The following is a 15,256-nucleotide window of genomic DNA, read 5'->3' as shown; positions in this document are numbered from 1 at the left end:
CCTATTAGGAATAAAAAAGTATTAATATCAATATAAATACAGATATTTCTAGCATACTAATAATAATTACTATAGTTCACTGTAAATACTTGGTAGAAAATTTTAAGCCCCACATATTGCGTCTGAATGGCAAGTATTTGTAAAGAAAACTAACACATAATATGTAGTTTAGCAAATTTCTTAAATTTTTACCGACAAGAAAAGAAAATGTTCAGCAAATGCTGAAAATCTATTCAAATACAAACTGCTGAATACTCAAATTTTGAATTTTAACCTATTTATGCTAACATAATAATATGTACAGGAGATATTAAAAATAAAAACATGTGTTTTAATTGTAGAAAAAACATTTTGAAAAAAGTTTTAAATTTTTGTATGCAGAACTAAGTAGTTTCTATCTCACAATTATTCCATATAATACAAATGCTTACCAAAAACTAAAATTATATAGCTAAAATATTTAACATACAGAGAAACAGAAAATACAAATTCAAATATGTAAGACGTTGCGTATTTTATCTAGTACACACAGAACACTTCTTTTAAAATCAAAACATTTATATTTAATGTTAAAAAAATACAATATTTCCTTCAAATTATAAGCAATTCTCAAATTCTATAAAATATAATAATGATAACTTAATCGGTTATCGGCTATTCAGTTTTTTAATGATAGTATTGTTATCATGAGGTATTTCCTGATACAATGTTTGCCAAAGACATTATATTTTAATTAACATATGACTTCTGAACACTTTTTTCCATGAATACTTTAAAAATATTTTCGCATTCTCATTTTTAGCTTTGCTTAAGTTAGTGCATAACTAAATACCAGCTACTTAATTTGATAAATACAAGTTTACTGTAAGTATACTAATTTTCTATTTATATATAAAATATTTATTTAAGTATCTTGTATTCCATTTTCAGTACTTTATTCAATTAACAATTATTACCCATGGTTTAATATTTAAATTAGTTGGATGTTTTTACTTGACTAAAGAGTCTATAGGTGCTAAATATACATATTCATCGTGTAAGCCTTACATGATAAATAGGTATATTTAGCAATAAATACAATCAGTTTTTGTAGCATTACTTTCATTCAACACGATAAAATCAATTTTGAAAAATTACTGTAATTATAAAACTACGACCAGCTTTTAAATACCTAATCAATATTACTTTCAGCTAATATTGTACCTTCCGGCTCACAATGTCCAATATTTTTACCTCTCCTGGCATCCTTTTTTTTAATTATAATGAAATTTTGTATTTACAATTTATTTTTAGTCATCCTTATTATACTTGTATACAGTCAATTCATTAGTATGTTGGTACATTAATAAATATTACTGCCAGTATTAAAATGTAGCCAATAATAATGATTACAAAGGCGTTTTTTGGGAAATTTTCGAAAAATGGTACAAGATATATTTATTATAAGAAGCCTGACTAAATTTATTCCTCACCCTAATTTTCTATGTTGTTATAGAAAATTACAAGTAAGCGAGTAGAGCTATTTTTATTTGTACGCATTACTCTACCGCACTCCACCTCCCATCCTACCCATTAAGCCTTAGTAACTTAAAAAGTAATTATCCAAATCTGGTTATCGACCAGTCAAAATGTTAGGCAAATTATTCTTAACAAAATGACTATCTTGAATTTTTTTTTTAAAAAAGTAAAACAAGTAAGTGCAATGAAAACCGTGGTGCTTATAGCGCAAATGAGTATAAATTATTTTTATAAAAAAATCTTTAAAATATTCACTAGAACAAAAGTTATATCATTTGTCAAATCATTGTGGGCCACCCTGTATATATAGGGTGATTTTTTTATCATGAGCCACTCAATATCTCATAAGGTTTAATAAGAAATTACAATTTTGTTTTTATACAATGTGATCTAAATTATTCACATTTTTTTTTTGTTTTTACCCCCCTCCCAACTTGGTTTTTTTGTTAGCAACTTTTGAGTTTTAAATGGTAACGTATATATTTTATTAACTTTTTAAATTGAGAATAATGTACCAACAATTTTGACTGCTCGATAACCAGTTTCGGATAACTATTTTAATAGTTATAAGAGGTTTAAAGTTAGGATGGGAGGGGAAGTGCGGTTGGGAAATGCGCGCAGATAAAAACAATACTACACTACACCTTTCCTCCTGCCTAAAATTGAAACTTCAATAACTTCAAAAATAGTTATCCGAAACTGATTATCGACCAGTCAAAATTGTTAGTACATTATTCTCAAATTAAAAAGTTAATAAAATATATACGTACCATATAAGTTTCAAAAGTTGCTATCAAAAAAAACTAAGTTAGAAGGGGGTTAAAAACTGAAAAAATTGTGAAAAATTGAGATCACATTGTATAAAAACAATATGAAAAACAAAATTGTAATTTCTTATTAAACCCTATGAGATATTGAGTGGCTCATGATAAAAAAATCACCCTGTATATATAATTCACAGAAAAATTGAGGTAGCTAAAGCTGCGAAGCGCCCTAGGCTAACTGGGTACGCTAAGACGTCCACTGTGTAGTTTAAAGTTCTACCGCTTATACATTTTTAACCTTACCATTATGGAGTCATTACATTTTAGTGTAGGTATGAAAGAATGGACTTTAAAAGATAAGTACATATTACATTTCCAGGGATAAGATCAATATGAGTGCTTCATATTCTCATGGTGAACCTTCAAGAAACTACGATTCTATATCAAATACGTGGGATGAACACGCTCCACCAAATTTAGAAGATAAAGTAAAATAATTTTACTCTTTGTTGATATCAGGACCTAAAAATAATTTTTGTATTTCTGTTTTAAACCCTGTTTAACATAATGTACTGGCTTTACAAATTATCCTAACGGGTTGATTTATCAAAATTAAAAACCCGTAATTCGTAAATACCTACAGCATTTGTATCGCACCAATGCCTAACAATATAGGCTATAGCAAGGAATTAGGCAAAGATAATGGTCAACGTACTCATTATCATAATTAATGTCAATTTTGTACAGCTATGGTTCATACGAGACAGCTATCCTATCCATTATAAATCAACAAACCATGTAATATCAAAAACTATTTTATCAATTTAAAAACATTTTTTTTTTCTCCAAAATTCCACCTATTTCACATATTATACTATAGCTGTCGTGTACAAAATTATGTACTAGATATAGGATAATTACATATCGATAAGCAAAATGTTATTAATTAGTAGGTATTTAGTATACAATAATATGTTATACTAATATTGTACTGCATCTTTATGCTTAAACCTTAATATTTATATCGTCAAGTAAAATTAGTGAATTATATATTTTCTTCACAGGGTAGTATACTTTCAGTTTATTGGAAAAATGGCATGTTAGGGGCTGCATCATATGATAACAATACAGCAGAAGTAATTAAAATTATTACACATTTTTTTAATATATACATTTATTAATTTTTGTATTTTTACGGCGTTTAGATACAAATTTTACATGACATTATGGAAAGTAGTTTAGATTTTAAAATTTTAAACGCACTCCTCTTGCACATCGAGCCATGGTAAGCATAATATATTAATCATATGACATCATATGTAGGTATAATAAATAATAATCAGTGCCGTATCTAGACTTTTTTCGAGAAGATCCAAAATAAAGAATACAAGCATGACATTTTTTATTTTTAAAAACTACAGGTAATGAACAAATTTCGGAGGGAGGGCCCGACCCAATTCCCCCCCCCCCAAAAAAAAAATAATAAAAAGGCCTTGTTAATAATCGAATTATTTAATGATACTATCTAGACCAGGCGTGTCAAATTTGTGTGAACTTGCAAGTTGCGTGCCAAAATTTAACTGATTTTTTTTTAATTCTCTACAAGCCATAAAATTATGAAAAATATTTCAAGTAAAAATTTAATCATTTAAATAATTTTATTTATACTGTAAACAAATAAAATATTTTATAAAACAAAAAAGTATTACATAAGAATTAAGTACTTAATTAATTGCTTGATGCGATTTTTTCTGTTGTACGCTTCATGCCAGTTAATTTATCATTCTATTAATTTAGTGATAGATATCTATCATGTATATTTTTAAATGTACAACGCAATTATTTTCACAATATGTTATGTGAAATATACGAGACAGCAAAAAAAATTAATATTTTTAAAATTTCAAAAAGTTGTTGGTGTTTTAAAATTAATATAAAACATTGTTTTAATATGAGAATCAATGTTTCAAAAATAAATTTGGGTTAGAAGTCGAACTTAATATATAAATTAATAGAAAAATCATAGGCTAAAAATAATTAAAATATTTGTAGAGGTATTTTGAATTAAAAATATATCTTTATTCATTAGTGTCTATGGCTTCATCTGAATTTTTAAATAAGATAACATGCTTATGATAGCTAAAATATAAGCGCACTTTTGTGCTCACATAAGTATACTTTTGTCAGTATAAAATAAAATAAAATAATATTGGTAAACAACTCGCGTATTTCATTTGAAATATTTTGCTCGATCTCCACCCCTGCATATTATTACAAGTAAAAATATACCGCAAACATTTTTTTTTTTTAATGTACCTGTATAATATTAGCTGCGTCGTTGTTTGTAATGTACAAGAAGAAGTATTTTTGAAGGCGGTTAAACAATTACTACACAATGGTAAAATGAATTTGTATTCCAATGACATTACTAGTGAAGATTCTTTATTGAATAACAAATTGCATGTTTTATCTGATAAGTATTTTAGTAAGTACCTATAACTATTATTATAATTGTAATCTATAAATAGTTGTTTACATTTTTATATTTTAGTACCATAATTATTTTTGGGTATGGGACCAAATTTAAACCATGTATAACAGATATGATTATACTTACAAATTGAACCTAAGTCCTAACATACAATTGAACGATGTTTTTATTAACGAACAACGGATTTGTTTATCATACACGTTTTTTATATTAAATTAAATGGGATGGGGGCTTTATAATATTTTCGGTGTTTCAGCTTTCCCCACAAGCGAAATTGCGCCCCTGGACATTTTGACTATCGAACGACCGTTTATTTTAATAGACCCTTTAGGCTCTAAATAGTTTTAATCAAGTTTCTCCTCTTTTTATGGTCCAGGACATCTTTTATTCCTACTGTTTCATTAATTGCTCTAAATTGCTATTTTACTTTGAATTTAATGAACGCTGCTGTGCCCGCAAGAATTTCTCAGATGCAACATATTTTAAATCAATCTTCTGTGGACCACAACCTTCCCAACCATTTGGTGCGCGTGTGACGTGTCACTTCGGATATGACAAGTTTATCGGCGCGCCTTCCTTTTAAGTATCTACGTTTAGACTAAATTTTTACTTTTTTTTTTTTTAGAATTAAAAAACTGTGAGCAGTTAGTTTTGGGAATGTCACTAGCATCTCTACCTAAATCCATTGTAGCGGGAAATCGATACATACGTGGTTTAGTCGATTTTACTAAAGAACTAACCGTAAGTGCTCTAGGCGCATTATTGTACTTCATTGACGTTCCGTCGGTAAAAATGACCATGCAGATAACCAATAATGTCATAACGTCATTGAGAATACTTCATTTAAACGATTTGGTGTGGATGAGTACGGGTACTTACGAGTCACTGCAAATATTCACGGCTTCCGAACACCCTTCGACGCATAAATGGACACCCATGGTGGCATCGAACAAAGAAGACCGGAGTGTATTGAGCGTTCTAAACAGATGCTGTAACCAAGCTTTAAGCTATAAGCGATTAAAAATGATTTTAGCCCATCCTACCAACAATCTCGACACACTTTTCAACAGACATGAAGTGATTGAATTTTGTTTGACGCCTCAAAACGAAAGCATTATCATGTCAATCACTACTAACATAAAACGTTGTTACTCTATATCGGTAAGAAGCATTTTTTTACAGTTCTAGATTTAATATATTTATTTGTAAGATGATACGAAAAATTACGAAATACCTCATGTTACGAGATAAACTCTTTATTTTAAACCAAAGTGTCAAAAAAAAATTCCGTGGTATGTCAAATGAAGTCAATCCAAGTGTTAGTTTTTATTGTACGTATTGTAAAAATGAATCTGAACCGTTTTATCCAATGACCTGGACGTAGTAGAAATAATTATAATTTTAAAACAAATGAATACTGCAATATTCAAAAATTATTGCTAATAATTAATATTATACAAGGCGATTCTTTTATCATGGGCCACTCAATATCTCACTGGGTTTAATTAATAGTTGCATTTTTAGTCTCGATGCAGTGCAGCGAAGGTATTGATTTTATTCTGATGTGGGCTTTTTTTGTGTCTGTATACACTGTAACTATTTTAATACTGGACCAATTCCTTCGAGTAGCAACTCTATAAATCACAAATTGTATCTATCTATAGTTAGTACTTTGGGAGGTAAAAGTTTAAAAAGTTTATTTCTTCACAGTAAAAATTTGAAAAAACAAAAAAAAACCTACGAGTTTTTAAGATGGAACTTTTACTGGCTATAATTTCGAGAAAAAGTGTCGGTTCGAATTAAAATTTATAAGGAATATTGATTTGGTATTTGAAAAATTGAGATCACATTTTATAAAAACACTATGAAAAAAAAAAATTCAATCATTAATTAAACTTAGTGAGATATCGAGTGACCCATAATAAAATAATCACCCTGTATTATTTTTATCATCTTAGAAATCAATAAAGAAAATAAGTGGTTGCAATGGTTCGGTTTACCAATGGAAACAGCTGTTTCAGGTAAGAAAGCGTAGTTTATAAGAAAAACTTTTTTTTGTTCCAGAGTAAATGTAATCATTGTGTTTTTTCGTTTTGCGTTTCGCAAGGCTTTATTCATTGCAATCAAGGTATATCCGTTTTCGCATAACGTTTGTCTGAGGTTCCGCTTTCTTCTTCTATATGTTCATCATTATCAATACGATCAGATCACGTGGCCAACGTGTTCAACTGCTAAGGGATCCTACTTTTTGTTTAGGACAGTGGTGTGTGACTAAGTCAGACCTCCTCAGTCAACAGCTTATAGTATAATTCAACTTGTTTTGCCGATATTATATAACTCTATGAGAATAATAATTGAAGGCATTTTTAGAATTAAAGAAAATGCAATCGTGTTATGTGATAAATTTAATAGTAGAAAGCAATTTAATCAACCTTAGAAAAAAATACTTTTTTTTATAAAACAAGCACTGGAGATAGATGATAAGTAGAGTTAGTGAGCGATTAAGGGCCAATACATATTTTGTATTTTTACATGCATTAAATAATGCTTTGATATATCGCTTTGAGGGTTTTTTAGTATTGTAAAAAAATTAAATATGTTCGATCCAAAAAAATAGTTTGATGAACGCTTCAGCAATGAAACATTGTTCCGAAGCAATCACAACTCTAGAACAATAATTAGTCCTCTAAAGGTTGCCGCACACTAGGTTAGATCGGATCGGAATCGAATTTTGCCCGCACATCGAATCGGAAAATTCGCTGTCGTACACTGAGCACTGGCTCCATTTTACTCTTGTTATCTGTAGCTGATGGTCGTGTACGTTTAACTATAGTTAAAGCGCATTTTTGATTTATAAATATTATATAATACAAGTAGTGATGAAGACACGGTAATGACACTAGCTCTCTTAGCAGATGTCGAAGAAGAAAAAGACAATTTTAAGGAGAAAAGACAATGGGTTCATAGTATAAATATGGAACCAACATATTCATTTGTTCTGGAACAGATATCGGATAAAAACAAATAAGTTTATTTGTTCCGGAATAAATATCAGATAGGACCTTTTATGAACAATATCAGGGCCCTTGCTTTATAAAATATATTATAGTCATGACCTATACTTTATAAGTTATAACAATATGTTAAGTAATATGTTATGTCATTTTTCATTTTATATCGGTAATTGTAATTATTTTAGTATTTTAACCTTTTCTAACATTACAGACAGTTGTAAGCGCTGTAAAAATTGGAGAAATTTGCGCAAAATACTCAAACCACGTTAATTTGTTTAAAAATGTAAAGAACATTATAGTAATTTTAACGATAAACGAGATTTATTTTGGTTATTATAATATTTGTCGTATAATTTATACAGCTAGAAGAAGCTTTAACAGATAAACTATACATAATGGCTAATTCAATGTCAAATTTAATTAATTTTCAACAGTCCACTAAACAAGGAAGACTCGTGATTAACCTTGGATGGATAGACGATCTTGATGCAAGTATGAAGAACAAACATTTTTACACCGTAGAGCCCGTAGAAGTTTTGGACAAATAAATATGAATTGTATTGATTTAATAAAAATAAATTTCATTTTATTAAATCATTTAAACATATAAATTAAAAATAAAGAAACTTTATTCTTTTTACTGATTAGTTGTGTAAATGCACTTATGAATTACTTAATGTTAATACATGTGTTTATTGAATATTGAGTAACAGGTATTTTGTTGTGCTTGCTTTAGAAAAGTCGCACATGCAGAACATTTTGTTAGTTTTGGATGAAGTTAATTTACAAGAGCTAGAAGATTTACCTCCATATATTGAACAATGTTCTATGATTAAAATACCAGAAATTGGATTCCTTTTAGCAATACCATTTTGGAAACCAATCAATGAAATGACGGAAGAAGATTTTACTCAGATTCCTGGCATAGATTATCAGGTATATACATGTATACTACAATCAATATTATTTTGTACAGTGTACAGTATAACTCAAAATACTTAAAAAATATTAAACAATTTTATTATTTTTATAATTTCAATAGTTTTTGGATGCACAGCACATAGCATATTATAAAACTCCACGTTGCTTAGGTATGTATCAGTTGTTTGTTTATCAAATTATAATAATTATTGGGGAAAATAGCACATTAAAAAATATAAAACAAGTATCTAAACTCTAAAGAAGTAAACCTTCTGGCTCATTTGCTTACAATGTAAACTATAATACATTGTTGTCACTTCCCGGAGTTGATTTTAGTTTCCCTAAATTATAAAAATTTCGTACATTTAATTATTTACTATTATGGTACATGAAATTAATATCAAATTATTATTTTGACTTATGAGGTATTTGAACAGAATCACTTCTACGGGAGGTTAACGAGATTATATTTTATAGTATTGTGTCCTATTCTTTTAAAAGTCTCCCAATCAACTAAATAAAATCAGATCACACAATTTAACAAATGATTGTCAATTAATAAGATATAATTTTACCGATGTAAAAAATGTAAAGATGTATTTATTTAAAAAAAACATTTTAGAATTAGACGAAGCGTTTAATACAATTGAATCGAGTATTATTCAAGATGAGGTTGATATCATGATAAAACTAGTTGAATTTATAATGCAAAGTTGGATGAGTGATCTGATGGATATATTAATATTAATTTCCGAATTAGATTGGTAAATATATTTAAAATAATTCCGTAGTTAGACCATAATTATTTTACTGTTCGTACTTATTATTTATTGTTATTCACTTTGCTGCACTGGTCGAATACTGTCCTTGAATTCATTTCGACTTTCTACTCATATATTTTTTCATTGTCCTACTGTTAAAACAACGCAATTAAATTATCTAACCCTAAACCCAATTGTTCGTGTTATTACACCGTTTAGATGTTCTGATATTTTTGAACTTTTAATATCGATATGTATTATGACTGGAGCCTGGAGATTATTCAAAATTTGCGTGGAAATTTTCGAGTCATCGTCACAAAGTATGTTACGTATGATTGGTAGCCTAGTAACGTTACGGAGTAACTGGATACGGAAATCTGAAAATTAAGGGAAGAGGTGGGGGAAGAAGGAATAGGAAAGGAGAAGAGAAAGGAAGGGAAGGGGCATTTATTAAATCTAAAAACAAATCCATGCTCCACAAATATCCGTGATTCAATGTTTTTCTATGCAGTGAAATAAAATGTGTGATTTTGTTTAATCCTACCCTATTCATATCCTATAATTAGTTCGTTTTCTATTTGCTGATTTAAAGTACTTATACTTCGTCCCAAAAGATAAGACACCGATTCTGCGCATACTGACTAACGGGTGACGGGCCGTCACTGACGGCTGCGAAAGCGCGAAACCCCATTTGCCCCTATTGGCCGTACACCGAACAATTATTAAAGCTCAATTAAAATTCGCGGTCTCGGTTCGGTCCGATCACGGCTAGGTCACTTTCGGTAGTGTGTAATCAAATGGAACGGTTCACACTGATGGGCGCAGCCAAATCATGGGACCTGTCAGGTCAGATCTCGATCGGTCGCGCACGATCCAGGCCGTGGTTTTACGAGCTTTTTGAGTCATCAATTTTTCACAATGATTGTGATACGTCATAAGTCATAACCCTTGACCGTGACCGAACCGAGACCGCGAATGTGAATTGAGCTTTAAGTGGAGACTGCCAGACGAAAACTGGTCGCCTCCCGGTGTCGTATCTTTGGAAATTTGTAACATAGTATATATTATATGGGTCAAAATGCCAAATACGAACGAACGTTTGGAGCGACCCCCTCGGATTTTTTTGAAAATTACACTGCAAGTCAGTTACAATGAAAAAAAATTTCTCAATTTTTTTTCGTTTAGCCGGTAGTAAAAGTATTTTTTGTTTATTTTCTAAACACTTCTTTTTAATCAATTTTTTATAGTATCTTCGGCCTTAAAAAAATTGATTTAAATCAGTTTCTTATGCGAAATAATCTTAGCTTTTTGGAAATAAAAATATTGTTTTATTTTTTCGAGTAACAGAAAGTCATTAAAATTGAGTTTATAATCTAAAAAAGTTGGGTTTTTCGTGTTGCCCAAAATTTTTCTAATTTTTTTTCAGAAAGCTAAAATAATTTTACATAAAATGGGTAACTTTCAAATTGGGTTCTCCGTAAATACGCTCAGAAAAACAAAAAAAAGCGGCAAAATTGTAAAAAAAAAGTCGAAAAACATAAAGTTATCTTATTTTTACACATAATTATTTCAACTATTTTGATTACTGTGGTCATTTTTTTTATGAAATTTCACCTCTCTTTTTGTTTTTCTGAGCGTATTTATGGAGAGGGAGTTAGTTCCAAATGTTCGTTTGTATCTGGCGTTTTAATCCATATATACCTATAACTTTTAACTCGTGTACCTAAGTAAACTATACCAAACAAACTAAATAACAAATATTATGTACATATTATAGTTTAATAGGATTTGCAGCAGCTGCTCGTGCTTTAAAATTAACAAAACCTAATATACTTCCCAAGGACCGATGTTGTATTGACATACTCAATGGAAGGCATATTTTACAACAAACGTTTGTAGATCATATTGTGCCGAATAGCTACAATTCGTCTGAAACAAACTGCTTCATACAAATTATTAACGGGTTTAACGCTAGCGGTAAAAGCGTTTATTTAAAACAGGTTAGTTGTGCGCAATCAGATTTAACTATATTATAACACATATATATTTACTAAACACATCCCAATTTTCCATAACCCATACGGAAAATAGTTATAATAACTCGAAGTTCAAGAACAATTGTTTTTATTTACATATTATAGTTTTAAATTAAAAACGAGTTTAAAGATATCAAAACTAATTCCACTTACCAAGAGCTAAAAAATACGATTATTTATCAATAATTAGTTAAATAATTGAAGCTTATTCGAAAGCTTTTATTATTTAACTAATCGACTTATGTAAAAAAAAAAGCAAGTACGTTTAACAAATTGTGTTTAATATTAATGGCTCACTTATAATATGACAACTAGTGGACTTTTTGGTTAATTTTAAAAATATCCTAAAATAAGACCTCTAATTTTTAAAAAAATGTCCAACAATGTTTAATGTTACCGCTATATTAAATATTTTGAAACTGAGTGGAAAATAAAGGTGGATATTTTTAATTTTTATAACTTGTTTTATAGAATTAGACACTCAAAACATATATTTTCAATTTAAAAACAAGACGAGTACAATTATTAGTATTTGCTATAAAATGTTTTTTTTTTTTTAAAAACAGTATCTTGCTACCACCCAATGGAGAATCGTTATTATAGTTTTACTCCTAAAACAAAAAATCAAATCAAATTTTACCAAGACAAAATTACTTTTTCTTTTTTTAAACAACAAGGAACCATTACTATCAATTACTATGACATTTTTTTTTTTAATAAAACAAATATTTAAAATATACTATTGTACTCGTCTCATTTTTTAACAACTATAGTCTAAGATCAATGATATTTGAAAACATTTGAGTGTCCAATTCTAAAAAAATTATGTGTTATATACTTTTTTTTAATCCTTCTCTCGACATTCGGAAAAACTCGATGATTTAGACTTCAGTTTTTTACAAGAGAATGAAGTAAAAGATGGAATTATCTATTTATTTTTTTTTTTTTTTTATTAAAAATATATTTTCTTTATTTACAATCTATACAAAATATGTATAATCAGCAAGTCTGATGACAACGATACAATGACATAATGTGTGAATAGGAAGGCTCTCAGCAGTGCCACCTGACCAGAAAAAAATTATCTATTTACGTTCTATTATTCGAACAATTTTTTTATAATTATCATCACGAAATAAATGTAAATGGAAGTTCGTAGAATTTTCTTTTTTCCGCTTACTATTTAGACACAAAAACAATAACATTGTTTCGCTAATTTCTGCTTCAAAATAAAATAATTTGATGACAATTTTTTAGCACGGAACATGCTTTAGTTTTGGCCTCCTAGCTCGAAAACGACACAAAAAAACGCCAAATAGTTTATCCCACATATTCAGTGGACCACGCCTGGTCCCTCTGTCCTTTCTAGAATATCGGCCTTATCTTGCACTTGACCTCGCTCTCCCTCATTCTAAGCTCTGGGTTTTTCCTAGCTATCATAGTCGGAATATCATTGGGCAGCATGGCCGCGTCTACTCCTTTAATAATGGCGGCGTGGCTACCTGTTAAGATTGATTTGAATGGACTGGATCATTTTGATGTAGTCGGTCACTGTGCTTTCTTGCCTCAGCACCTCCACTCATATTATGCTGCACGACTGAAATGGCCGTAACGGTTCCCATTACGACTCTGCTGAGGCACTCATATTATACATTGTGTAACATATAACATATAAGATGCCATCGAAATAATAACGAGTCGTCGTTGTCATGCAAACGTTTTGGCCAGAACATATAATTAAGACTATACCATTGTCATAAATCGCAAGGAAATTATAGATCAGAAATAGTCACTATTCAGGCGCCAGCAGGCTAAAGCATGTTCCATGTTTTATAATTTTAGCCGTTAGGCTTTAAGTAGACTGTAACTTTATTATTTTTTTATTTATTTGATAATTTATTGTAAATATTAAATTAAGTGAGTAATAAACAGTTATTATTATCACTTTTATATTTTCTCAGAGGCTTGAAAATAATATATGGGGTCTAAGCCCCTATTTGCGCTACTGCTTTAAGTACATTATGTAGATACCGTGCAAAGGGCACTCGGCGCTCCAGTGAACAACAACGAAAGTTTTTCTTCATAATATAAAAAAACATTCAAAAATGTAAAATTTATTTTTTTATCATTTTAAAATTGTTAGTAATATAATTTTTTGAACTAATCAAGATGTTTAATAAACAAAAAATAGATAAACTCATTACTTTACAACTGTAGCGGTTTTCAGAAGAAATTCCCATATTACATCACAAAATGTTATAATAAGAGAACTTATAGAGTTGTCCACTAAAGGTCAAGCTGTTTAGTTTTCATCGTTTGCTCGATATCTATAGTGTGGTACACCAACCGGCAACCAATAACATTTAAAATTGTACACAGGTCGCACTAATAGCATATTTAAGTCACATTGGCAGTTATGTACCAGCTAAAATGGTTAAAATAAGTGCATTAGATCATATTCATACTAGAATTCAATCAAATGAATCTATAAGTACTTTGATGTCCGCTTTTATGATTGATCTTAGACAGGTTGGTATTGTCTTTAATTTTGTTTTCGAAATAAGATACATTAAATTATTTAATGAATGAATGAACACAGATGTCAGTAGCACTCAATGAATCAACGTGCAGATCACTTATTGTATTAGATGAATTTGGTAAAGGAACATCTGACACAAATGGGCAAGCATTATTATTAGCGAGTATTGTTTATTTTGCACGGAGACAATCTGATATGTTACCTCACGTTATAATTTCTACACATTTTCATTCCCTACCATCTTTGCTGCAACTATTACTGCGGGAAACTAATTTTCATAATAGAATTAAAGTAAGTTGCACACATTAATTTCTACCAGAAAAAAATATGTAGATAAAACAGCTGTGCACTGTTCTTTTACTTTTAATTTAGTACTTCACCATGAGCCATAAAATAGAAAACAACCAAATTGAATATTTATACAAGGTAGTAGAAAGAAGAGATGGTGAATATGAAAACACAAGTATGGCCCATTATGTAGCTGCTTCAAATGGATTACCTATTAGTATTGTTCAACGTGCCACTCAAGTAGGAATCCAAAACCCTAATTATAATATATTCTATCAAACATTATTATACATTTAATATTAAACATATTGTATTAGGTACTCGAAAATATTAATAGTAACATCTGTATAACACATATGAAAGAAAATCTAAGATGCAAATTATTTTTCAGGTAAACACTAAACAAATTTTGGTGTTTTATTTTGTTAATAAAATAAAAAGCAGTAAGACTGATTCCACTAACTATTAATCTTAATATTCTGATGTAAAATTATTCATTTTTTTAGAAGGAAAGAATTTGTTGAACAGTTACTGTCGACCGATGGTAACATAAATGATACCTATGATAAATTATTAAAAGATTTAGAAGATATAAGATACCCATAAAAAACAAAATACACAATTGAGTTAAATTTTTAAAAAATGTATAACATTATATTATAAAAATTAAAAACAAAAGGTAATATTAACACTTTAGATTATGTGCTATCTTTAAAATAAAACACTAGCTAATCTTATAATAAATTATAAACATAAAAATTACATTTAAAGCTTTGGGCGGCACATTTTAAGTGTAAATTTTTTGTGTAATAAAATACTTTTAGTCTTTTACTTTTTTATATGTGTATTTTTATTAGTATTAAGTATTAACATTTAAAATATATCTTAAAACTATATTTATTTGTTGTTTATATATAAAAGGCT

General features: G+C 29.1%; 1 protein-coding gene across 1 annotated transcript; it reads left to right on the top strand.

Moving 5' to 3' along the window:
- Positions 1-2,674: 2,674 nt before the first annotated feature.
- Positions 2,675-14,938, top strand: LOC126835857 (mutS protein homolog 5-like). Its single transcript, XM_050568703.1, has 18 exons — positions 2,675-2,770; positions 3,347-3,418; positions 3,488-3,567; positions 4,613-4,767; positions 5,399-5,934; positions 6,838-6,909; positions 7,999-8,070; positions 8,150-8,279; positions 8,524-8,723; positions 8,830-8,891; positions 9,146-9,162; positions 9,331-9,472; positions 11,247-11,469; positions 13,885-14,034; positions 14,105-14,335; positions 14,417-14,572; positions 14,650-14,723; positions 14,839-14,938. Exons 1-18 carry the CDS (start codon positions 2,675-2,677, stop codon positions 14,936-14,938), a joined length of 2,568 nt encoding a protein of 855 aa, XP_050424660.1.
- Positions 14,939-15,256: the final 318 nt, after the last annotated feature.

Source organism: Adelges cooleyi, unplaced genomic scaffold (genome assembly GCF_023614345.1).
Source record: "Adelges cooleyi isolate 19-005CV unplaced genomic scaffold, UGA_ACOO_1.1 ACOO_flye_CR_arks_rails_tigmint_CR_PRNA_23, whole genome shotgun sequence".
Taxonomy (NCBI): Eukaryota; Metazoa; Arthropoda; class Insecta; order Hemiptera; family Adelgidae; genus Adelges; species Adelges cooleyi.
This window is presented reverse-complemented; position numbering and strand designations above follow the sequence as displayed.